This window comes from Taeniopygia guttata, chromosome 1, assembly GCF_048771995.1.
Source record: "Taeniopygia guttata chromosome 1, bTaeGut7.mat, whole genome shotgun sequence".
In the NCBI taxonomy this organism is placed as follows: domain Eukaryota; kingdom Metazoa; phylum Chordata; class Aves; order Passeriformes; family Estrildidae; genus Taeniopygia; species Taeniopygia guttata.
Window position 1 is genome coordinate 108,336,089 of NC_133024.1, and position 25,169 is coordinate 108,361,257.

A 25,169-nucleotide genomic window follows, 5' to 3' on the forward strand; every position below is an offset into this window, starting at 1 on the left:
CAGGGTTTGGGTATCTTCTTGTAGCTCTTTGGAACTGTCAGTATCTCCACCTGTCTCAGCTCTGGCAGTCATCAGGACTAATCGCGTTTTTTCCATATCTGAATGCCCTGAGAGACAGCAGGTCGATGCCCTGTGGTCTTTATGACCTGCTAACCCAGTGACATTAATTCAGGCCACCAACCTTTGTATTACAGGTTCCTACACCACCCCCATTCCCTTGCTGGTGATCCTTCCCCTGCCAAGTGACAGAACCAACACTGCAGCAACAGCAAGGAAAACAGGAAGAGGGACCTTCTTTCCCCTTTCTCCCAAAGACCATTTATGTTACATAACATAGAAGCTGCACTTGGTATTTAGAAATGGTAATTAGAAAAGGCTTACAGAAACTGAAATGAGAAACATTAGTGCCTCCTTCAAAGTATAACTGATGCTGATTAATGTAGGAGCCATCTTGACTAGGTGCCTATTTTGATTTAGGCAATTATGAGCTTACTAGTTCAAACCAGTTCACAATGAGAATGTGAATTCAAGATTTACTGATGTGCCTCTTTCCTTTCTTCTTGCTGCTGTGAGTTTCTCTTCTTTTGTCTTCATCTTCTCTTCTTTGGGCTTGCCTACAAGAGAAAGGCACACTCATAAAATTACAATCTACTTGTAAACCAATAGTTAACCCCAGGCATTCATTCAAAGAGGGGCAGTAGATGGATACTCGTGACTTTGCCATATTAAACAACATCTTTTTTTTTTTTTTTTTTTTTTTTTTTTTGCAAAGGACTCAGTTTTTAATGCCTACATGAACAGAGTGGAAGAAAATACCTTGCACAGAGGCAGCAGTCCCTGCTTCTGTCCTGTGAGTGCTGTGGATTGGGCTGTCCTGGTAAGAAGAAGGCTGCAATGGGCAAGAGCTGCTCCACAGCCCGAGCCAGGGCAGTGACAGTGACAGCAGCAGTCACCTGGTGTTGTGCTACCTGTGTCCAGCAGATTGTGGCTCCTGCAGAGATCAAGACCATGCCCCCAGCCTTTCTTCCCATTTGGAGGTTACATCTGCAGAAGGAGCTGCTGGACTCTCTTCGTTCTGATGTAGAAAAACTGACTGCTTTGCAAGTTCTTCCTGTTCCTAATTGACCTGATCTAACCTGAAGTAACCCATTTGTATTCCTGCAGAGGAATACCAGGGAGTCCACATGGCCTTTTGCCCAGGTTTAACTTAATTTCTTTAAAGCAAACTGCAAATTAATAGTATTGTAACTTTCCTGTGCAGGCAAGCCCTTAATTTAATTGGAACACGTAAAACAGCATTTGGAGAGACAAAGTGGTGCATAAACATGGAGAGTGAAAGAGAGAGGCAACATAATTTGGAGTCCAGTGGGGATGATGGAGAAATCTGAATGCAGAGAAATAAAAATTATTAAGGTTTTTAAAATTCAAGCTAGCAAGGAATCTAGAGATATGAAAAAATAGAGCCCAACTCAGAAATTTCCAATGTTCAGAGAATTGCCACATTCTCTCCATTCATTCTTCCACTTGGGACAACAACCCTTGGTCATTTTAGTCAAAAAACATTCTCTCTTCCGTCCTCTAAAAGTCTGAATCCACATTTATGCCCTCACTTTCCCCTGTGTCTGATCTTCATGTAACAAGAAATATGAACAAAACTGTGCTTGTACTTCCTCAGTTCCCACAGAAGCCTGTGACTACTGATCTTGTCACTAAACCATTACAGAAAATAAAAACTTCAGTAAAGGACTTTACATTCAGGACTTCAGTAAAGAAAGAAAAAAAAGAAAAAAAAAGAGAGAGAGAGAGAGAGAGAGAGAGAGAGAGAGAAGCTTTGAGCGCTGCCTCAGATAAGGACTAGTTTATGTTTGAAGTGACTAAACCTTTTGTGTGTACCCCTGTTCTAGAGTCATAAGTTATAAAACTTCCTGATTCTGTCTCTCCTTTCAGCTAAGAGTCCTTGCTTTCTGTAAACAGTATTTTGTGGTTTTTCAGGACAAGCTGAAAATTTCTTTGAAGCTTGAAAACAAACTTCAGGCATCTCTTTGGAGAATAATCATGAATCTGCTCTTCATTAAGCCCTCTCCAATCAATTGTGTGCATTCCACCTACCAGTCTGGAACATGGAGAGACAAGGGAAGGGGAGCCAGCAAGGCTTGGGTGGCAGCACACTGGCCAAAGGACAGAGCAGCTCTTAATCAGATTGCCTTTAATTCTTCACGTCAGTTAAAGGCATTATGTGCTAAGATTGGGGATAGAGGTGTACGCAGCAAAGGCAGTGATAGAACAAAGTGTTTCAGCATAGGGGAGTATTTTGTAAGAATTCTGTCAAATGCTGTCCAGGCACAGCTTAGTAAACACTGGCAATGCCAGTGAGAGGAACCATTGGCCCCACACACTGAATAAGACTCTGCCTTTTGATGCCGAAAATGTCCACAGAAATTTGGGAATTGATCAGATGGAGCATGTGAAAGTTATGCTGCTAAAGACAGATCTCTGATATTAATGAGAGATATTCACTGTTGTCCAAATCCCTTTGTTAATTTGTGGCTGGACAATGTTAAAATTATATTTTGATTACCCTGCCATCTTACAGTATGAAAGACTCACAAAAATAAGGTATGGGGTCAGCCTCATAGGCAGCTGCATAGAACAAGAAACAAGTCTTCACTACTGTGACTTGAGAATTGCATCAGTTTTTTATCACACTCTGGATGTCTGAGCTGCTTTACCATCAGTAAAATACCTCCTTTCCTTAGAAGTGAGTCCATAGCTGTGTACAATGAGAAATCTGCTTGTTAAGATGGTCAGTAACGTAGGATCTGTTGATAGTTTCAATACAGAAAGGGAAACTTGTGTACACAAGGTCAATGTCTGTCAGCACTGGGTAAAAACACACTAAAAGTCAGATATAACTTCATAAACACACTGACTTCACAGCACACATACATGGCTTGGTGGCAGTGGGTGATATTGGCTTCCTTAAGGCAAGCTCCTCAAGACTCCAAAAGTCGCATTTCTGGCAGTTTGGGGGCTTTCCCTGGTGTCTTTCAGAACTCCTGCCAGATGGAGCTCTGCAGGTGAAGCAGTACCAGATTTGGGAATTTGCTGGGATTTAAGAACCGAGTGCCCAAGCGCCTGGCAGTGTCAGCTTTTGAGGAGTTTTGGTTGAGTTTAACATGAGCAGAGCTTGTGAGGACTCTGGTGTTGACTCAAGTGCTCATGAGCTGCTCAGCTTCCTCCAGGGAATTGTGGCTGAGTCAGCTGTGGGAGAATTAAAAGTGAAACTGAGAATAGTCCTGCCTAGTGCAGATGGCAACTCAGAGGGAAAACTGACTTTCCCAAGAACTGACTTTCCTGACTGCAGGATCAGGGTTTACATTGCTGTGATACGTCTAAAATAGCAAAGGATTGATTAATGCCATTTTCTAGTGCATATGAATGAAGGGAACTGCAGAATTGCTTAGATTTTAGAATTGTCTGCAAAGTTGTAAGAAAAAAAGGAATTAAAAGTATTACTTTAAACTTGCTTTCAAAAAAACCCCAAAATTTGGGCCAACATCCAGTAATAGCTTCTTAAAAATACAGAAACATTTTTCTTTTAACTGTCAGGAAGCCTCAATGAAGAAACCTGTGAGCTTTTAGATGATATAAATAGATGCAGCTGGGGAAGAAATACAGGAATAAATCTTTAACTCTGGAGCTGTAGCTGGCTGGAGAAGTGTTATGGAAGGTGAAAGCAGAGGACTGGTAAATGTTTTGTTTAAGACCAGATCATCACAGAATTGAGTGGTTTGTCTGTGAGGAGCGTGTGTTGCTCATTCAAGGACTTGTTTATGGATGTTTAAATCTTTTAAGTCTTATTTAAACCTTGTCCCATAGAGCTTAATTTCTGCATCAGGAAGACTGTGGTTCTAGAGCTCCAATTTTACGGGCAGGAAAAACCTAGGCAGAGATGGGCTGTTTAATGTGTGAGTACTGTGGAAAAGTTGTCTTTGTTTTTACATCCCATGGTGAATCATCCTTCTGGAGAATGCATCTTCCCTGTGGTTTTCTTCTTGGGAGAGGCAGGAGCCTGAGGAGGAGGGAAATGGAGGGATAATTGCTGTGTGTGGATCAAGGACAGCAAACCCCGTGTCCTCTTCCCTGGCCGTGTTCTGATCCCCCGAGCACGTTCATCAGTACTTTTACTGACCCAAATTCAAGGGAGCAGCTTTACCAGTCTCTGTGTCAGCAGGCTATGAGAAAAAGGAATGGGGTTATTTATATTTCTTCCCCAAATGGTAGTTAGATGCTTATTATTTGACTAATGCTTTCAGTTTAAAAGTCCTGATCCAAGGTGGGGCTATTTGTGGATGTAGAGATAGCTGGCAAAACTGACGCTACAGGGAAAATAAGAGCAGTCCTTTGGCACGTCAGTACGTTTGATGGTTAAGGGGCTTGGAGAAATACCTGATGAAGATGTGCAATGACTACTGGAACCCACCAGCGGAGTGCTGGGGGGAGCAGCTCACAGGGCAGCAAGCACAGGGGATGGTCTGAGCCCTACGGAGCCGCAGGCTGGCGTGTCCGGGCCTGCTCTGGGGGCAGGCGGGGAGAGAGGCCGGTGTGTACTGGAGGCCGGTGTGTACTGGGCCACCCCTCCTCCCGCCGCGCCGCCATTACGCGCTGCGCCACTGCCCCTGAGGGGGGAGCGACAAGATGGCGGCGGCGCCCGCCCACGTGACCCAGGGCCCCACCTCCTTTAGCGGCGTCTCGCGCGCGGGGGGCGCTCTCGCGAGAGCGGCGAACAAAAGGACGGCGCGGCGCAGGCTGTGAATTGGGGGGGGAGGGGGGTGTCGTGATATCGCGAGAATTCGCCGCCGCTCTCCTCCCGAGCAGAGCCCGGGGTGCGGGGGGGGGGGAGGGGAAACCTCGCGGTACCGCCGGAGACTCCGCGCGGGCCCGGCGCCCCGAAGTCTCGCGACATCTGCGGGAGCGCGTCCATCGCCGGCCACTAGGCTGCGCGGAGTTCTCGCGAGGCTGCCGGGAAGAGAGGGCGGGGGGGAGGCGGTCGCCGTGCGCGCTGAGGTCAGCGCGCGCGGCAGGGCGCGCGGGGGGCGGGGCCTATATAAAGGACGGGCCCGCGGCGGGGGGGCTCAGTCAGGGCAGCGATTCGTGGCGGAACCAGTGACGCCCACAGCAGCGACCTCCCGGCCCAGCGGATCCCCATTTCTCGAGGCGGAGCGGGACGAGCCCGAGACCGATCTCTCGTTATGAGTCATGTGGCGGTGGAAAATGCCCTCAGTCTAGACCAGCAGGTGAGGGACGAGAAGCGGAAAGGCCGCTCCGTTACCCGGAGGAGGCGCGCGGCGGAGGCTTTCGGGGCAGGGAGGGCGGCAGGAACGGTCGGGAATCTTCACGTGGGGCTCCGTTCCTCGCTTCCCGGCGATCGCGTCGCAAGAAGCCCCGCGGTAACCCCCACCTCCCCCCCACGCGGCCTGTTGTGGCGCACTCGGTCGTTGCGCAGTTAACGCCGTGCGGCGGCCCCGCGCCGCGCCGGGCCCCCCTCCCGCGGGGCTGCGTTGTCCCCGCGGCCGGGGCGGCGTAGCGGGGCTGCGGGGCCGCCGGTGCCGCCCGGCCCGGCCTCGCTCCCGCTCGGGCCCCGCGGCCCCCGCGCCGCGCTCGGACCCGCTTTGTGTGGGAGCGCCGGGAGCGGCAGCGGCCCCCGGCGGCCGCGGCGGGAACTGCAGCGGAGGGGAGGAGGAGGAGGAAGGGGCGGTCAATGGCCGCCATTGTGCGGGGCGGGGGAAGGGGGGACACACACACGACACGGCGCTTTGTGTGACGCCCCTTCCCGGGGGAAGCGGTGCTGGCGGCCGCCTTTGTTTAAACTCCGGTGCTGCCGGGCCCCGGTGACGCAGTTGGGCCGGACTTGCGTTGGTCCGCACCATTTTGTGTTATTTTCTTCCATTTCATTCCTACATCCCCCCGCGCTGGGCGGGATCGATGGTTATCTAACCCTCGGGAGAGGCAGCAGGGGCACGAAGAGCCCCATCAGCTGCGGCGGGGCAGCGCTCGCCCTCGGCCGCTCCCGAAGTAGGTCACGGAGACGGCCCTTCCCTCCCCTCCGCCTCGTCCCCCGCTCTCCCCCCGCGCCGCACGTGATGGCAGCCGGATTAGCTGCTCCTGCTGCGCCGGAGCCCGGCCCGCAGTGCCGCACTGAGATGGCGCCGGGGCTGCGCCACCGCCGAGCCGGCAACGCCGGAGCGCTGCCCCCACCGTGAGGAACCAGTGCGGGAAGATTCATCCGTCTCTTCTTGTTGATTGTGGAGAGCCGCCTTGACCTAGTAGCGAGCTTTTAAAATGCTGTTAAAAATAAGCCGTACGTTGATGCTGCAATCAGCTAGAAAGATGGCGTTTTAAGTGGTAGCTTTAAAGAGGTCAGCCGTGGGAGAATTCTTCAAGAATTGAATGTCTTTTGGCGGCAGCTCATGCAGCTGAACGCCAGAAAGGACAGTGCATCGGAGTCTTTGCTTTGGATTAATTCGGCTCATGTTGGAAAATACTTCCGTGCAATATAAAATTTATTTATATTTAAACATGCCTTGTTTTCCTGGTACATGTTTTTAATCAGGCAAACAACTGTAATAAGTTGGTTCGTAAGCTTTATCAGTTTCCCACTGCTTTCTGCTGAAATTAGTCCATATTGTGCTTGACTTAATCCCTCTGAGTGGCACACCAGCACTGCGTGAACTGAACATCTTATGGAAAACTTTCCTGTGAGATTGAAGGCTATAAAGGCTGAGGTTTTTTTTTAAAAAGGTGTTTTTTTTGGAGAAATTGTGTTTGTTGAAGATGTCAGCAGACGTCACCTAATGTTTTGGGAACAGTAGTTGCCTTAAGTTTGAAGAGACTGTAATGTCGTAGTAGTATTAATGCAGCTAAAAATACCTTGCGGCTGTACAAGTAAAGTGCCCGAATAAATTGGTATTACTTGTGCTGAAGTTTCTGTAGCACACAAAAAAAAAAAAACAAAACCAGAAAACAAAAACCCAAAAAAAAACTGTCACTGACCCAAATCTGAATGCATTTGACGGAAATAGACTGAAATTCAGTCTTTGTAAAATGGCTCTTTAGCCTGCATGTAGTGTGAAGAAGTCTCTGGTAGTGATTTGGTGGGTGTGAGATACTCTGCCGACCTTGCTGCCTGTGTGGGTGTCTGTTTATTGGTGGGTACAAAAACATTAAAGGTTGTACAACCTGAGTAATAATAGGAGGCCTAATTTGGCACGATATAAAAAAAGATTTTGCAGTAGCTTGCTTCTGATAAATGAAAAGGTTTTTTGTATCTTAGCATAAATTCCTGGTAAAACATGCTGATACTTGTCTTATATTTCTTCTAGTTTTCTGGTCTAGACTTGAATTCCTCAGACTCTCAGAGTGAAGGAAGCTCTACAAGCAGTAAGTACATGCAAATTCTCAAGCTTACAAACACACTTTTAGAAACTGGGGGCTTGCAGCTGTGAAAAGCAGTTTCTAAAGCCAGAGTTTACAGAGGCTGATGAGGAAATAGGAGGTTACCAGTTTAGCTTCCTTTGAAAACATTGTGTGTTTTAGATAGAACCACTTAATTTTCTAGTGATACAGTATGTGTGCACACTTCTGAAGCACTTAATTAGCTTGAGAGAACTCAGTGTTCCAGTTCTGTCCCAGATTTTCAGTTGTCTCTCATCTGAGGCAGACTGTAGTACTGTGGTGATTTGTCTTAAAATACCAGGTAGTGTAGGAATGTCAACTTCAGTGATTTCAATTCACTGAATAGAAAGTGATATTGATATACAAGGCTAAAGGATGTTAAGAGGGGAGAATCTTACGAGGAATTCTCATTCAGCTTGTGGCTGGTATTTTCTCATTCATGTTGCTTTAGCAGACAGATGTTTCTGGATTGTAAATGAGGAATAATATTCAGAGGCAGTTGGTTGTGGCTTCTGGTTTGATCTGAGCTGAATGGAGGGTATGGGTGAATTTGAGGGGAAGGAAAAATACTGGTAGTAATACTGTGAGTGCCAGTATTTGAATGTCAGAGTAAATGTCTTGAGCTGCTCAAGTATTTGGCACCAGTGTAAGCCTGAGTGGGTTCTAGGAAGGCAGGCTTTTGTCATAGTGTAACACCCATAAATGGGTGTGTGATTCTGTCAGAGGAGCACAAGACATCTGTGCCTTAAACCAGCTGCCTAAATGGGTATGCAAGACCTTTAAACTTCAACTGAGAGCATGCTACTGAGTGCCGTATCAAAGGATTGTTGTTTAAACTGCTGTAAGAGGCCTTAAGGGCAGATGCTTTTACTAAGCAGAAGCTGTTGTTGACAAGATGAGCATTTCAAGATGTGCTGACACCACGGGCCTGTTGTAACACTGCCTTTCTTTTGTCCTTTAGAAGGCCGATACATTCCTCCTCACTTGCGGAACAGGGAAGCTTCAAAACAGGGTATGTATCAGAAACACTGTGGCAACACCTAACTGGCTCTTGCATCTCAAGGAGCAAACTGTAGAGGTTCTGACATACTGCTGAAGGCAATTACACAGACTGCTTGACTGTCATGTGCAAAACATGGCACCTTTATCTTCTGCTTTTAGCGTGCTCTTCTAGATCCCTTCACCAGCTTAGATCCTAAGCTCAAGTTCAGTATCTGACTGATAAAATACCTTCTGTGTCTGTGTAACAATTAGCTGTGACTGAAGCAAGATGGAGTCTCCCATCTTAACTTGCTGTGTAATCTTGAGTGTTGGTGGGTACTAGTTTTTCTGCTAGTGACTGTGTTGTGGAACTTAACAGCAATCAGTTGCTTATTATGAACATACAGCACAGTTTCACTTAGTAAGTACATATCTTTACACAAAGAGATGTCCCTGTTCAACTTCCTGCAGTTTTTATGGAAGCCCCTGGGAGTACTTGAAGAAGGAAATGCAGGCTGTTGGTGAAGCAGACAAGAAGTACATAACTTATTTTGGTTATATGTTTACATAGGGGTTTATGCTGAGAATTGGCACTTCCATCTTCCATTTGAATCTCTAAACAGGACATAATACAGAAGCAAAGTTTCTTGGAGCACCTCAGTGAAGTAAATCATGGCCTTTCTGTGGAAGATCCCAAGGGGGCATGTGCTGCAGCACACGTTGTGGTGTCTGGTGACTTGGGTGGATATGAGAGAAACAATTCCTCTAACACCTATTAAAATATACCAGAGTGCAGCAGCTAAAATGCTTCCTGCACTGCTACAACGAAAGAATTGAGGTTTTGTGGCATGGGAGGACTTGGATCTCATCTGTTTCTAAAGCTGTAAACTTCCACAGATTACTGCAGGAGGATGGCTTCCATTATGAGTGGGTGGGAGGGCAATAATATAATATATCTCACAGTGCTTTTGGAGCTATGTCACTTTAACTCTGGACAGATGAAAAATGCTCCATTCTACCTTTAAACCATTTGAAGAAAGACCATTTTGTTTTTGTCTTGCCTTCTTATGTGTCCAAGCTGCTAGTGGGTTTTCTGGGTGTTCAGGGGTCTGGGGTTTTCACTTTTTTTTTGGGTTTTTTTTCTTTTGTTTCATTTTGTTTTCTGTTTTTTTGGGGTTGTTTGGGATTTTCTTTTTTTTTTTTTTTTTTTTTTTTGTTATGTGAGAGAAGTATGGCCTGAAGCAGCAAGTGATGAGCAGCATGTTTCCAGAGCTGAATGTTCTAGGAAAAGGAGAAAGACTGGTTGGCAGCCAGTTCAGTGCTCTTGTTCCCAGTCACACTGACCTCGAATATGAGCAGTCTTGCAAGAAACTGACTTGCCAAATCTGAGGAATGTGCAGGTTTCTCAAAAGCAGGGAACAGCTTTAAGGTGGTTGTGAACATTTGCTGTTCATAGATTTCTTCTTCTTGTGGGTAAAAGGTGCAGTAACCTTGAGTTCTGCCATGACCTATTATGTGTAGGACTGGCATTGTACTTTATTATGTCCAAGACAGAGTGTGGGATATGTCCAAGACACATGGCAGTGTGGGTGTGATTACATGAGGCTTTTGTGGGGACTTCAACTTCACCTTGCAAAAAGGTAAATGGGTCATGAGATCATAAGCTGACCTGTGGCTTGTCCAGTTAATAGAACTCTGGCTGCCAACTTGCCTTGGTAAACCTAATGTTGGAAAATTGCCTTTAAACCTGTCTGGGTGCTGTACCACTGGCATCTTCCTTGGTTCCCTGTGACAAGGTTCATAATTGCTGAATAGAAAAGTTCCAGTTCAGCACCTTGTTGGAAGCATCGTGAGTTTGGACTTGTAAAGCTGAGCTATCTAGTAGGATGATTTGAAGTCTGTTCTGCAGTTACACTTCCATTAAAGCGATGTTTACTTCTGTTTACATAATTCAGTGATTTCTTCAGCTGTGTTGGAACTTCTGAATTTTGGCTGCTCCTTGGAATTTTTAATGACAGATTTTTCAAAGCTTAGACATGAGGCAGTAACTTTGCATAGTAGTGTTTAACCACACAACAAACTCTTGAAGCAGCCTTACAAGTGTGGTAACCTGATGGGAAAAAAATCTTCCATTTAGCTCCAGATCTGTCCCACTAATACTAATCTATTAGCTTAGTAAATGGGGCGTAGGGCAGTACAGAACTGCAGGAGTTAACAGCCTGCATAAAAATAATGTCCTTAGGTTACTTAATGGCAGTTCTGTTTCTCGGCTGTGGGAGCTCAGTATGCAGGGCTGCCTGGCCTGAAGTGTCTTGCTCCATGAGCTCACTTAATAATACTAAAGCTTGTTGTCATGTAAGTTTCTTCTTAAACTTCCTAGAAGCAGCTTCTGGATGTTTTAAACGGTAATCTGATCTATAGTAGATGAAAAAGTAAATGTTAAGAACTCATCTTAAAAGTCTTACCCTCCCTAAAGGAATCTATCATTCTATTTCTCCCATATTAAAAAAAAAAAAATATTACTGCTGTATGTGGCAGGTTTTCAAGTGAGCTGGCAGTGATTTGTGTTAGTGTTAGAAAATGTGAATTGAAATGCTGGTTGAGGGAGACACATGGACAATTGTAATGCTGTTCATAGGTGCAAGGAGTACAGAACTGCTCTGGAGGTTGATTAACTTAGTGAGTTCTTGTCCCTGCAATGAGGAAGATGTGCTTGGAATCTCCACAGGTTTTTAACTTAAAAAAACCAAAAGCATTGACATTTTAAGGAATTTCCTGGTAGTCTTTGCCCAGCATTGTAGTCATTCTCTAAAGTGAAATTGATATCTGATCTGTTACAGGTTTTCTCAGGGCATTTATTTCCAGTTTTTATTTACCATTTGGTGTCTGAAATTCTGACTATTATGCCTGTAATTTACTTAGAATGGACTTGTATGGCCTGGTCCTGTGTTCTGTGCTGATCCACAGGTAAAGTCAGAGTAGAAATGCCAGACTGAAAGTCCTGGCATTGGTGAAGCAGGATGTGCACACCTGTCTTCGGTGTAGAAATTGCTGCACTACCTTAAAATTATGGCAAGGTACCAGCTTCAGAAATGAGTGCTATAATAAGCTAGGGGAATGAGGTTGCTTTGTAGGCTATTTGGAGTATAAAATTTTGACTCTTTGAGCTTCTCAGGCTTGATAGAAAAGCTACATCTGTCTGTGTCCCTGAAGATGGCTCTGTTAGTACCACTGCTCTTAGATGCCTTGGCAGGATGACATATCCAAATAGTTGTAGTGGCCTGAAAGTTACTCAAAATAAAAACTGTATTTAGCTGTCTTTTAAACAAGCCAAAATAACTTGCTTGAAGTTAATATCTTGAAGGACTAATACTGCTTCTTAAAGCATTTTGGAGGTCTTGGAAGCGTGTTCCATGATCTTGTGTGCTAAAACTTCATGGATGGATTATTTTTGCTGTCTGTCTCAGTTATCCAGACAAAAGAGTTAGTTATCACAGTAGTTTTAAAGTTCCCTTGTGACTAGTACATTCCTGAATTCTGGGTACTAGAATTTCTTAATTAAAAAAAAGAGAGGCAGGGTGAATGGCACTTCAGAGAACATAGAAAAAGGCAGGGTAATTCTGGTAACAAAACCTTTTCAGAGAGACTGGGCCTAGAACAACCCCTTTCTTTGGAATGAATTTGTTGTGTGGTTGCTGTTATTGTCTCATGAATAGGTTGGGACTGGTTTTGTGCTGTGGAGCTGGCAAAGCATGCTCACAAGAGTGACATTATTTGTTTATCTGTTCTGTTATTTAACTTATTCTCTGCTGGAATCCCATAGCTGAGATAAAATATGTTACACAAAGTTGGGGAGGTAGGACCTCTGAAAGAGAATTTATAATTTCTTAGTCCAGTACCAGAGCAATGTTTAAAGCTTCATGTTTCTGCTACCTCACAGTCCCTGGTAGCAGAATAAAAATGAGTGTTTTTTACTCTGATATTGGCAAGCTGAGGCACTTTGTATTCTTTTGAGTTAACATCCATAAGTAGGCACCTACTGTAGGCAAAGGTGAAATTGCTGTGGAAAAATTCAGTGTGGTTAATTTGTTGTGAAGAGCTCCATATACCTTCTCTGAGTATGGTGCTGTTAGTTATAGTCTGTGCAGATCACATTGCTTTGTGTACTTGCAGTATGATAAAACAGTCTGGTCTCTGTTTGCATTTCTGATACCATTTATTGATCTCTGAGGGGCCTTGTTAACCTCCAAAAATTAAATGTGTAGTCAAGGATTTCTGTTGGAGAGATGACATAGATGAGGCTTGGCAAGACTTAGCATCTTAAAGTTTCTTCTGATACTCAGCTTTCCAGGGTAGGCTTCTGAAATACTCGTATTAAGGCAAATGAGTGTTTTTTGAAACAACCCAATGTGTTTGTACATGCAGGGAGAAATTTCAGTTCTGATGGGTGGTTAGAAATGCTCAGTCCCTTGTTGAGCTGGTTTTAACATCCATGGATCTTCTGTTTGTAAAGGAATTCAGTCCCATAGACCTTTCACTGAAGACTTCCTGGACAGAAGTGTTTTTTTTCTTGCAAAAGCCTGGACTGTGCCATGTTTGGCTGAAATGCCTTTCTCTGCCAGGTTTCGATAGCGGCGGCTGGAGCTCCAGACGAGACAAGGATGCCTACAGCAGCTTCGGAGCGCGCTCCGACCGCGACGCCAAATCCAGCTTCTTCGACCGCGGGACCGGATCCAGGGGAGGGAGGCAAGTGCTTGTTTGTCTGGGTGGTGCACATGAAGTCTGCCTCGGCTCTAGCACTGCACTTGTAATCTTGATGTCAAAATTAGAGTTCCAGGTGTGAGCAGATGAGGTGGGAGGGGAGGACAGAGGGAGAGAGAGCCTTGCTTTTAAAGCTACGTGATTGCAAGGATGGGCAACCTGCATGTTGAAAAATGTGCCCTGTAGTCTGCCACCAGCCACTCACTGCAGCTGTAGTGTCTGGCTGACTTCACTGTTCACCAAAGAAGTGCTAGGTGGGTGGCTGCTTCTAGGAGAACCATGAAGAGCTGTTGGGAGCACACACAATGCATCACTATGGATTTTTTTTTTAAATTTCAATTTTTTTTTCTTGTTTGAAAAGTGTAGTTAATAAAACTGGGTGAGACTCTTGCAGGTTCTCTGCCTTACTTGAGCAGTCTTACACACATCATGCGTTGTATGCACAAGTGTGGTGAGAGTGACCTTTACCGACTACTTAGTAAAGCTGACCTAGTCCTGTATCCAGACTTTTCTCAAACATGATTTACCAGGCCAAAAACTAAACAGTTGAGGTAAGGACTTCTTCCACCTTCTTTCCAAGTCAGTAATACAGGTGAGCTCCCTCTTTATGAAATAATTGTATGACATAATGGAGGTATTTGGTCACATGTGTGGTGGGGAAGGAACAAATTGCAGCCCTGAAGGGTTTTGTCTGGACATGGGAAACCTGTGTAGAATGAGGCAGAGGAAAGGATGGGGGGATTACAAATTAATGCTGCTTAGGCAGTTTCAACAGAGCTCCCTACAAAGAAATTGCAAAGACTGAGCAACTTGGATTGCAGCTCCACTGGCAGACAGCTGTTTACATTTGTTAGGCTTAATCAAATAAAACTGGTGATAAAGAGTTCATTGTGTTAGGCCAAACTGAGCTCTGAAATCATGACAAACTCTCCGGTCTGACACAGAAAAATGTGACCTGGTCTGATGGCCAGGACTAATTTCTGTACTTAGGTCAAGAAGCAAGTGTAGATAACCTGATGATTTTGAATTGTTCCACAGCTGTGTGTAATACACAGAGCATACACTGCTGCATTGTTATGGCTTTGATTCTGCATGTCAGTGCCCCCTGTAGCCTGGGAAGGGTGGTCTGATTCTCGTGCTGTGTTTAGATACGAGGAGCGTGGCAGAGGCGGGGACTATGACCGCAGTGGCTTCGGCAGATTTGACCGCGGCGGGAACAGCCGCTGGTGTGACAAATCAGATGAGGATGACTGGTCCAAGCCTCTCCCCCCAAGTGAACGCCTAGAACAGTAAGTCATGGAATACTGCTGATTAATGGGAGAGGGTCTCTTGATAATTCCAGCAAGTAAAAACTTTTCTCTTCTTGTTTTAGGGAACTCTTTTCAGGAAGCAATACTGGCATTAACTTTGAGAAATATGATGATATTCCTGTTGAAGCAACAGGCAGCAACTGTCCTCCACATATTGAAAGTGTAAGTTGTTTTTTTTAAGTCTGTTTTGCTAGTATATGTAATAGTGACTATTTTGCATGGGTAGCTTTGATGTCTTGATGTCTGGAGGTTAGGGAGGAAAGGAAACATTGTTTGCCCTTCCTACAGCTAAGCTGTTTTGCCAAAGAGGGTTGCATATGATGAACTAAGGGAAGAAATTGTGTAAGCTCTTTCAGTTAACACTCATAGCTTACTTTTTAACTGTAATTTGTCCTTAAACACTGAACCTGTGAAAAAGTGGAAGTGATTGGAGGTGCTGATTGGGTAGCAGCTGCTAAGGCATGGGCAGTGTTAGGCTAAGCACAGTGTGTGTGCTAGTGCAGTCTGCAATTCAGGCTTGGCTGGCTTTTTAAGAATTGTTTAGAAAACTGGACTAAGCATCTATGTGACTGTAACTTCATAGGCAATTTCTACATGAAGTGCTGAAACTAGAGCTATCTTATAAATGACTTGTTAAACTGAATGTTGTGTTATATGGTGGTTGAAGAGAAGGGTTCTGATTATACTGCTTTTAAATATCTTGCAGTTCAGTGATGTTGACATGGGAGAAATTATCATGGGAAACATTGAACTCACACGCTACACCCGTCCTACTCCAGTCCAGAAACATGCAATACCTATTATTAAAGAAAAGAGAGACTTAATGGCCTGTGCTCAGACAGGTAAGTCAATAACTCTGCTGCTTTGTCACAGTAGAAGTGGGGTCCTGTATTACTGCAGGCAAGAGGCAGAACCTCCTGTGCAGTGTAGAAATAGTTGTGTGTTGGAAGCTAGTTTTAGTCTCGAATCTGCTTTAGATGTGACTTGACTAGATTTACTGTGTTCACCCTGAGATGTGTTCATGTCTTGAACCACATTTGCTTCAGGGTTTTGGGCTGCTGAGGGTGTTCCACCACAAGTAGCAGCCATAGTCCAGTGCAGGTGTAACTGGGAATGTGCTGCTGATACAGGGTTAGTGCTGTAGTTGATAGTAACTGTTAATAATACTGGCTTGTATTCTACTAGGGTCTGGGAAAACAGCTGCATTTCTTCTACCAATACTGAGCCAGATATATGCAGATGGCCCTGGTGATGCCTTGAGAGCAATGAAGGCAAGTATTCAAATACCTAGTCTGGGAAAGCAATGACCAATGTCATATTTGGGGTTTTTTTCCTCCTCACGTGAGCTGATGTGTGCTGCTGGTCTTGAATGTTGTCATTATTTTGGGTATGATAGCCAAGCATCTCAACTTCTAAAGACTTCATGTGTTTCTTGTTAAAAAATCCAGGCTGTGGATTACTTTTTATCCTGCCTGAGGAGTTGGATGCATAACTATCCAGTTTTTTTCTTTAATGAATCATTTTGTTGTTGCATAAGTTTAAAAGACACTTCTTGCTACAAAAAGCTGCTTGGTCACACATCTATGTCATAGTAATTTCAGAATAGGAAGTAACTGGTTCTGTGGCAGTTACTTCTCTCTCTGCAGCTGAAGTTTGGGATTGCAGTGCTCATTGTAGAGACCAGGATTGTGCAGCTGTTGCCATAGTAACCCACAGCTGAATCTTGGGCAGTGTAGTAGGGCTGTCTTGAGGGCTAGTGCTCAAATTTGCTCTCAGCCATGCTTTATCTTTCTTGAACTTGGTCACTTGTCTTAAATATTGCCTATAGTAGCTTTTTTTTCTTTCTCTTTGTGTTTTGGATGCTCATGCCAAGGTTGTTTTTTTTCTTCAGGAGAATGGGAGGTATGGGCGCCGTAAGCAATATCCAATCTCACTGGTCTTGGCTCCCACTAGAGAATTGGCTGTGCAGATCTATGAGGAAGCCAGAAAGGTATATCTGACAGTTTATTAATATAACATAGCTCAAGCAGAATTTTTCCTGGTGCTAACTTACTCTGCTTTACAGTTTGCATACCGCTCCAGAGTTCGCCCCTGTGTTGTATATGGTGGTGCAGACATTGGCCAGCAGATCCGTGACTTAGAACGTGGATGTCACTTGCTTGTAGCAACTCCAGGACGACTGGTTGATATGATGGAGAGAGGAAAGATTGGACTGGATTTCTGCAAGTAAGCAAAGTGTTGCTTGTCCATGTACAAATTACTTAAAGCAGGATACAGTTAAGGACCTCAGATTGTAGCTTTTGGACTGACTAAATATCTAGTTTAGGATTTGTAACTCAGTGCAGACACCAGAGCACAACTTACAGAAAAATGTTCTGAAGATGTTTTTTTTACTGCTGTTTAGGTACCTAGTCCTTGATGAAGCTGACAGAATGCTTGATATGGGGTTTGAACCTCAAATTCGTCGAATTGTTGAACAAGATACTATGCCACCAAAGGGGGTTCGTCACACCATGATGTTCAGTGCTACTTTCCCCAAGGAAATCCAGGTACTTTATGAGAATTTAAATACTTAAAAAGCTTGTAAGGCCAAAGAAATTTTGCCTTTGGAAGGAGGGAATAACTTGATTTTGATTTTTTTGTTTTCCTCCCTCTTTTTAGATGCTTGCTCGTGACTTCCTCGATGAATATATCTTTCTGGCTGTTGGCAGAGTAGGTTCTACATCTGAGAACATCACACAGAAAGTAGTATGGGTGGAAGAACCAGACAAACGATCGTTCCTGCTTGACCTGCTAAATGCCACAGGTAAAGAACAGCAGCAGATAAGCAAATGAGGCAAATTTTAAAATAGGCAAATGTAATGACTCAAACAGTAAGAATTTGTATTGATTAGGTAAATTAAAGGATAGTTTGTCGACATGCAGTGAATGTATTGCACTGGTTAAATGGTCTTGTCAGGTTAATGTAAGCATGTCTTTTAACAAAGGGAATGGAGGTCCCCAGTGATGTTACTTTAGAATAAATGGGCAGAGAATTGGAGCTGCCTCCAGGTTGTGGAGCCTGTATTAGTCTGTGCAGCTTTTCTTCTGCTAACCTGGGCTTTAATTTTTGTTAGGTAAAGATTCCTTGACTCTAGTGTTTGTGGAAACTAAAAAGGGGGCAGATGCTCTTGAGGACTTCCTGTACCACGAGGGCTATGCCTGTACAAGTATCCATGGAGATCGCTCCCAGAGGGACAGAGAGGAAGCGCTGCACCAGTTCCGCTCTGGCAAGAGCCCCATTCTTGTTGCCACAGCAGTAAGTGAAATCTGTACAACTTGACCATGTGAACCTATTTCTTAGCCTGTGGAATCATACTAAGATTTGATTGAATCATTTAACCACTAGGTAGCAGCAAGAGGACTGGATATCTCAAATGTAAAGCATGTCATCAACTTCGACTTGCCAAGTGACATTGAGGAGTACGTACATCGTATTGGCCGTACGGGCCGTGTAGGAAACCTTGGTAAGTATCACCTGGGCTTTTCACAACAGCACTTCGTACTCAAGTTGACAAGTGCAGTCCTATAGATTGAGTAATAAATTTCAAATAAGTACTTGAGAAAAGCCTGTGAGTTGCCTTATGTGACTGAAAGCTGGTCACTGCTGTGTAGCCACTGTGAAAAGTTTACCAGTTCTTTTGGGTAAGTGCCATCAAAAGGCTCTCTTACTACATGTAAGCCTGGTGTCTTCTGTGTCTGTCAGTAAACATGATTTTGTGGCTAGCTGTGGTGCAGTAATGATCTCAAACAGCTTTCCTCTAAGTAATTCTAGTGTTTTCAGGCTTGGCTATAAGGAACTGGAATGTGGAATGGGTTTAAGTGCTGTGGTGTACTTGAATTGTGTGTAGCCAAAACTGAGGATCTCTTTCAGGTCTTGCCACTTCATTCTTCAATGAGAGGAACATAAACATTACAAAGGACTTGCTTGATCTCCTTGTGGAGGCTAAGCAAGAAGTACCATCTTGGCTGGAGAACATGGCCTATGAACAGCATCACAAAGGGGGAGGCAGCCGTGGGCGATCTAAGAGGTAAGAGGCACTGCTTTGGCTAGAGATGTATATTCAGTCTGTTAAGAGACAGTTCTGTTATTTGTTCTCAGTCTGAAAATACACTTAGAGGATGGTAAGTGCAGTATAAGCTGAACTTCGTGTGTGCAAAGGCGATTGTCTGTCTGATTTTGTTCTATCTATTCATAAGGCAGTTAACACATAAAACCTCTTTCCTCCTAAGTGAGCAGCTAGATACAGCTGAGATAGAATGATGTTATCAAAAACCATTTTAGAACTGTAAAAGCAGCTATAAAACACAGAAATGCATACCTCCCTGTGCCAGGGATGTACCTTAAGCAGCTGTTCTGATGTTTAGGAGAAGGCAGTGCAGTGCCTCCTGACAAAACAAGGAGAAAGAATGAAGGTGTGAGGCCATTTGTAAAATAGTTTTGCTGTGGGGACCTGAAACTCTGTAATACAAACCTTTGTTTAAAGGCTTACAGGCGTAGGATGAGAGAACACTTTTCCCTTAATGTTGCTAACATGATCCAATCACATTGGGTTTGGTGTGAGTTTTTTGTTTTCCATTTTGCAGTATGTTTGTAAAGTACTTATTGTGTACATCATGAGAGATAGTCATAAATGCATCTCTTAAACACTAAGATAGGGTTGGAAATCTTGTGGAGGCAGAGACTTCACCAAATCAAACCTTTCAAGGTAGCCTTGGGATGCTTGTAAAGTGTGCTGAGCTCAGCAGTGGTTGGTTGTTGGCCAGCTGTGGTTGGTACCCAGAGTCAGTGTGTCAGCCTCAGTGTGTGCAGTGCTCAGAATGCCCCCGTTTGACTCCAGCCTTTGTCTCTTGCCCTCTGCAGCAGTCGGTTCAGCGGAGGCTTCGGAGCCAGGGACTACCGGACGAGCAGCGGCTTCGGCAGCAGCAGCTCCAGCAGCAGCCGGTCAACCAGCAGCCGCAGCGGCGGGAGCGGCAGCAGGGGCTTCGGAGGTGAGAGGGGCAGCTGCGCCCAGAGTGCTTGCTGGGGTAAAACTGGATGTAATGTTTGGGTAAGAGATCATCTGGTGCTCGTCATGCAGTCTCAGCATCCTGCTTGGATCTAGGCCAGCGCAGGTTACCTGACTGATGGTTTGCTGCTGCCTGCCTTTTCCAGTGTCAGTTTAATGTTGTGCATTTGACAGTACTGCTGGGTGGGGTTCTTTAACAGACAGCAGATACCTGGGTTGTTTTCTTGTTGTAAAGGTGCAAATCTTTAGAGTTAATTAAGCATCACTTTCTCTTGCCTTTCATAGGTGGTGGTTATGGAGGCTTCTACAACAGTGATGGATATGGAGGAAACTATAACTCCCAGGGGGTGGACTGGTGGGGCAACTGATCTGCTTGCAGCAGATAGCCCACCAAACAAGCTAATATGGAAACCACATGTAACTTAGCCAGACTATACCTTGTGTAGCTTCAAGAACTCGCAGTACATTACCAGCTGTGATTCTCCACTGAAATTTTTTTTAAGGGAGCTCAAGGTCACAAGATGGAAATAAAGGAACAAGTAGCCCTATCTCGAAGGTGGTTTTGAAGACTCTTATTGCTGTAGTCAGGATTAACTCCCCTCCCACCCATCCCCACCCAGAAACTGCATTTATAATTTTGTGACTGAGGATCATTTGTTTGTTAATGTACTGTGCCTTTAACTTTAGACAACTTTTATTTTGATGTCCTGTTGGCTCAGTAATGCTCAAGATATCAATTGTTTTGACAAAATAAAAATTACTGAACTTGGGCTAAAATCAAACCTTGGCACACAGGTGTGATACAACTTAAACAGGAATCACTGATTCATCCATAATATTACAAAGAAAAAACTTATGCGGTAGCCTGCATTAGGGCTTTTGGTATCTGCAGATTTGAAAAATAAAACATCTTGAAGCATATCAATGCAATTAGTTTCTAATGTGGCAAAACTGTACTAAGTTAAAGTTCTGATTTGCTCACTCTATCCTGGATAGGTACTTAGAACCTGATAGCCTTTAATAAGCCATTCCAGTCATGATGAGATGATGTATGGATACATGCATACATTAAAAGCACTGTTTTTGAAGTTAATGCAAGTAAATACAGCAATTCCTTTTTCAATATTTAGGCAGATCATTAATGTGAGCTAGCCAAATGTGGGCAGAACATTACAGGGAACGTTTAAAGGTCTGATAACTTGAAATAGTTTTTAGGAGAATTCATCTATTTAGACTTTTTAAAAATGCCTGCCATATGAAATTGAAATGGTAGAATGGCTGACCATGGCAGTGATTGGTCCTCCGTAAGGGCCTGACTGAATTTTTGGTCTAATAACGCATGCTAGTGTTGATGTTTTTTGGTCAAGAGGGTATGAACAGGAAGAATTATGCAGCAGGCTTTATTTTAATGCAGATTCACATTACTCTGTTCAAGCTGCGTGGAGATGTTAAACTGGCTTACTGTAGACTTTGTAAAATGGCTCCAGAAGAGTAACAAACAAACCTGAGATCACAGAGGTTGGAAATGTACATAAACTGCACAAGGTTTCAATTCTGCTATTAAAGTGCAGTTTTAGTCAGTTTTAGTTGCATAGGTTTCCATTGTATTTATAGTCTGTTATGCTAAATCTGGCCAAAGATAAGTATTGTCCACCAGAAAAATGCCTCTGCCACTTGGAATTTCTGTGCTAACTTTGCGGCCAGAGCATTTAACAACTAATCTACAGTGGCATAGGAAAATGGCAAAAATCTCCTAAAGTGCAATAGATTTTTTCAAGTGTATTGTGCCTTGTTCTAAAACTTTTATTAAGTAGGTGCACTTGACAGTATTGAGGTCATTTGTTATGGTGCTATTTCAAGTCTAGGTTTAGGCCCTTGTACATTTTGCCCATAACTTTTTACAAAATACTTCTTTTATTGCACATTCAGAGAATTTTATATATGTCTTGTGTGCGTGTCCTTAACTTCCAATCTTATTTTGTCTCTTGGAGATTGAACGCAGCTTGTTTAAGGAGAAGGAAATAGATTCTAAAACTTATTTGGGACCATGGGAATGATAGCTGGGAAGAAAACTATTTGCACACGACAGATTTCTAGATACTTTTTGCTGCTAGTTTTGTGTAATATTTATTGAACATTTTTGACAAATATTTATTTTTGTAAGCCTAAAAGTGATTCTTTGAAAGTTTAAAGAAACTTGACCAAAAGACAGTACAAAAACACTGGCACTTGAATGTTGAATGTCACCGTATGCGTGAAATTATATATTTCGGGGTAGTGTGAGCTTTTAATGTTTAAGTCATATTAAACTCTTAAGTCAAATTAAGCAGACCCGGCATTGGCAGTATAGCCATAACTTTCTGATAGTAAAACAAAAATTGGCAACTTAAAATTAAACATGCCAAGGTTTTGATACACTTGTCTTAAGATATTTATGAAACACTTCTAAACACTGATGTGAAGTGTCCAGATTCTCAGATGTTTGTTGCGTGAGTTTTGTTTAGTTGTGTGTTTTTTTTTTTTCAGTGAATGTCTGGCACATTGCAATCCTCAAACATGTGGTTATCTTTGTTGTATTGGCATAATCAGTGACTTGTGCATTTTAGCAAGTTTTATCAGCCAGCAATATTTTCAGTTCAGATACAAGGATTCAAACCAATATGCAAGAATGGATTTAAACTTGCTGAATGTGAAAATTGAACTTCAAGTCACTGTAGGTTTAGAATTGCTTATTGTATTAGTTTAGATGCTAGCACTGCATGTGCTGTGCATATTCTTGATTTTATTAAAATAAAAAAGTTGAACTGCACAGTCTATTCATTTGTGAAGCGTCACTCCTGGTTTATGAGCTCTGTAGCCCCAGCAGTCTCATTACGTGCAGCTCTGGAAGCAGGTGACTCTAGTGTGGCACACGTCAGTGGTGATGGATGGCAGCCAGGCTCGGGGCTGTAGCTGAGACAGCCTAAAACGGCCTGTGCCCCACAGGGCAGGGTTACTGCCAAGTGTCAGAGCTGGGACAGGCGAAAACCACCTCAGCTGTTCATTAGGGGAGCCAAGTTTGCCTGCAACAACCTAATTAAACCTTGAGGAGTTGGGTTTGGTTCCTCAGCCCCTCACTGCTCAGGACTTCATCTCAAGTTGTCCCTCTGAATTTCACAGGAGTGCCTTGTAGAGAGCTTTTAAGTTTTGATGTCATGCCTATTCATTGTTCCTAAGTATTGAGAAGCCAAAATTGAAGTGAAATACTGGAATATCCAAGGGAGTAGAGTGGAAGGAATAGATTCAGGTGTTTCCAGTTTCTTTAAAGTGAAATAAATTTGCTTCATTTGAGAGAAAGTGATTTACAAAGAGCCTAGGTTTTGAGTTTGGTGCTGAAATGACGGTAGATACTTGTGAGTTTCTGGTGAATAAAGAAGAGGGTGGGAGGGGAGAAGAGTAATTCCTGGGACCTCTGATCCATAAAAGTGTGATGCTGGTGAATGGCATGGGGTAAGGACTGGTAAAGGTGTGAAATGCCCCTGCAGTCCTGGATCCATGGAGGAAATTAAATCCACCCCACCAATCCAGTACTGTCTATGGGCCTTGGAGAATAATGGACAGGATGGAGATGGCTGATTCCCTGGATAGCTTGCTGGAAGAGCTGCCTTGAGCACACTGACTGGACCACACTAAATTTACCTGCTTTAGACTTGCATTAATTATCAACCTCATCATGCAGGGCTTTGTGTTGTCATGCGATGTCCCTGGATGTGGAACATGCACTTAAATAACTTCCAAAGGCAGTTTTCCTTCCCCTGTGTATCTGCAGCAATACTAGAACCACACTTAGGAGATGGATGTGCCAAGGGAAATGTGCACTGTGCAGGTGACCTGTGGGATCTGGAGCTCCAGCTTTGAGTGTAAAGGTCTGCACTTGGTGCTTCAGCTCAGGTTTGTCCCTGGCAGAGTGCAGGAGTGGCAGAGGAGTCATTTGGCAGCCAAATCCCCAGGAGCACAGGGCTGTGAGCAGTGCTCTGCACTGGGGCTTGCAGAGGTCATGGAAGGCCTGATGTAAGGCAGTAGTGGGCACAAAGTGGGTGAAAACCAAAGGAGGAAATCTGGTCCTCAGGAATTTGTTCCTACAGGCTAGAGGAAACCACCTCTGGAGATGGAAGTTAGACTGGGGAAATGACAGAGATGAGGAGCCTTGAGACACCAGAGCTACTGGGGGTAAGAGAAGCACAGACTGTGTTCCCACAGAGGTGGAAGTTTGTATTTCAGTAGTTCTTGGCATACTGGGCAGCAACATTTTTCCACAGTAAATGAGAAAAGATTTGGGAAGAGGTGGGCAAGGCATCCCAAATTGTACAGAAAAAGGCTGTGAAATTAAATGGTAAAAATGATTACTGATTTGTCTTTGTGGAGCTTTGTTCTGTGAGGTCTTCAAAATGTGCAGTAAAGTCAGTCTTTGGGCAATAAATGAGCCTGTGCCAACAGTGGCAGAGGTAATGGCAGATTGTAGTAAATTCTGCTCTTGGCTTGCCAGTGAGTCACTGTGACCTGTGCAGATAAGGAGAGGTCTTGAAGCTATTTGACTTGTGGTGACAGGGGTGGGACTTGGATTGCTGTCCTGGTGTGGAGTTCACAGAAGTGAAGATAGCAATAAGGTTGCCAGAGATACTTGGTTACTGTGTGTTTGGTGTGAGGATTGAGCACAGGAAAGGCAGCTTGTACAAGCAGAATGCTGCTAGGGCTGTGGCAGCAAAAATTTACCTATAAACCTCGTTAAAGCTGTGTGTCTGTAGCCTTCCAAGTCTGTGAATCCTCATCCAGTGCAGTGTTTGCTGTTGCTCATATTGATCAATGTGTTTATGAAAATAGCCTGCAGTCAGTTATGACAGGTCACACTGAGTTACAAATCCCAGGTGTTAGTGCTCATTCTTGGGTGGAGGGGAGCAAAGGACGGCTCTGGAGTTTCACTCCTGCTGAACTTCAGTGAACCTGGCTGGAGCTGCTCAGCACCCAAACAACCTCACATCTTGTAAGTGGATTGTTTTTGAGGGGTAGATTGCCAAGGCTGTTGAGGTGACAGTTTCATGCTGTGTTTTCTGTCTTGGTTACCGCTTTGTGTCAGAAAACAGCAGTACAGATCCTGTCTGGTTCTGTCAGCCCCTTGGCTGGTGCTTCATGGCATCAGTGGCCTTGTGCATAACATAGGGAGCAGTTGTGTAAGTAGTCTCAGGAAGTGGGAAGTGGTTTGTGTAATTATCCTGTGCTCACAGAAGGATGACACTTAACAAGCTGAAGTCACCTGCTGGTGGTTAATGAGGCAGGCCTGGAGCAGAGCCAAGACCAGGAAAAGTGTAAGTGGTGGGAGGGTTTTTGCTGATGTACCATTACGAGCTCCTCTACTGCTGTCCTTAGCTCTTTCCTGGCATTATTTAAGGAAGGTCTGGAAAGGCTATCAGTGCTATGGATCTGCAAGTCTGGCCTGTCCATTTAGGATAACCAAATCCTGCTGTATATTTAATCATTAAGGGCACTGCATCTCCTCAGAGAGTTTTTATAAATAATTGAAATTCTGCTCTAAACTTGCATCCTAACAAGGGTAGGGTTTGTTCTTTGTCCTGCCACT

General features: G+C 44.1%; 1 protein-coding gene and 1 long non-coding RNA gene across 2 annotated transcripts; one reads left to right on the forward strand and one right to left on the reverse strand.

Moving 5' to 3' along the window:
* Positions 1 to 554: 554 nt before the first annotated feature.
* LOC115496919 (uncharacterized) lies at positions 555 to 4,605 on the reverse strand. The gene is made up of 2 exons (XR_012058077.1): positions 4,484 to 4,605; positions 555 to 614 (listed from the first exon to the last, which is right to left on the reverse strand). It is a non-coding gene; the product is annotated as an uncharacterized lncRNA (long non-coding RNA).
* A 460-nt stretch (positions 4,606 to 5,065) lies between these two features.
* DDX3X (DEAD-box helicase 3 X-linked) lies at positions 5,066 to 22,364 on the forward strand. The gene is made up of 17 exons (XM_030282819.4): positions 5,066 to 5,297; positions 7,383 to 7,440; positions 8,417 to 8,467; positions 13,059 to 13,182; positions 14,346 to 14,486; positions 14,570 to 14,669; positions 15,214 to 15,349; positions 15,693 to 15,778; positions 16,399 to 16,497; positions 16,573 to 16,733; positions 16,912 to 17,056; positions 17,169 to 17,313; positions 17,624 to 17,805; positions 17,896 to 18,013; positions 18,421 to 18,577; positions 19,411 to 19,538; positions 19,841 to 22,364. The coding sequence occupies exons 1-17, from the start codon at positions 5,253 to 5,255 to the stop codon at positions 19,921 to 19,923; spliced, it is 1,959 nt and encodes a 652-aa protein (XP_030138679.1). The 5' UTR covers positions 5,066 to 5,252; the 3' UTR covers positions 19,924 to 22,364.
* The last annotated feature ends 2,805 nt before the right edge of the window (positions 22,365 to 25,169 follow it).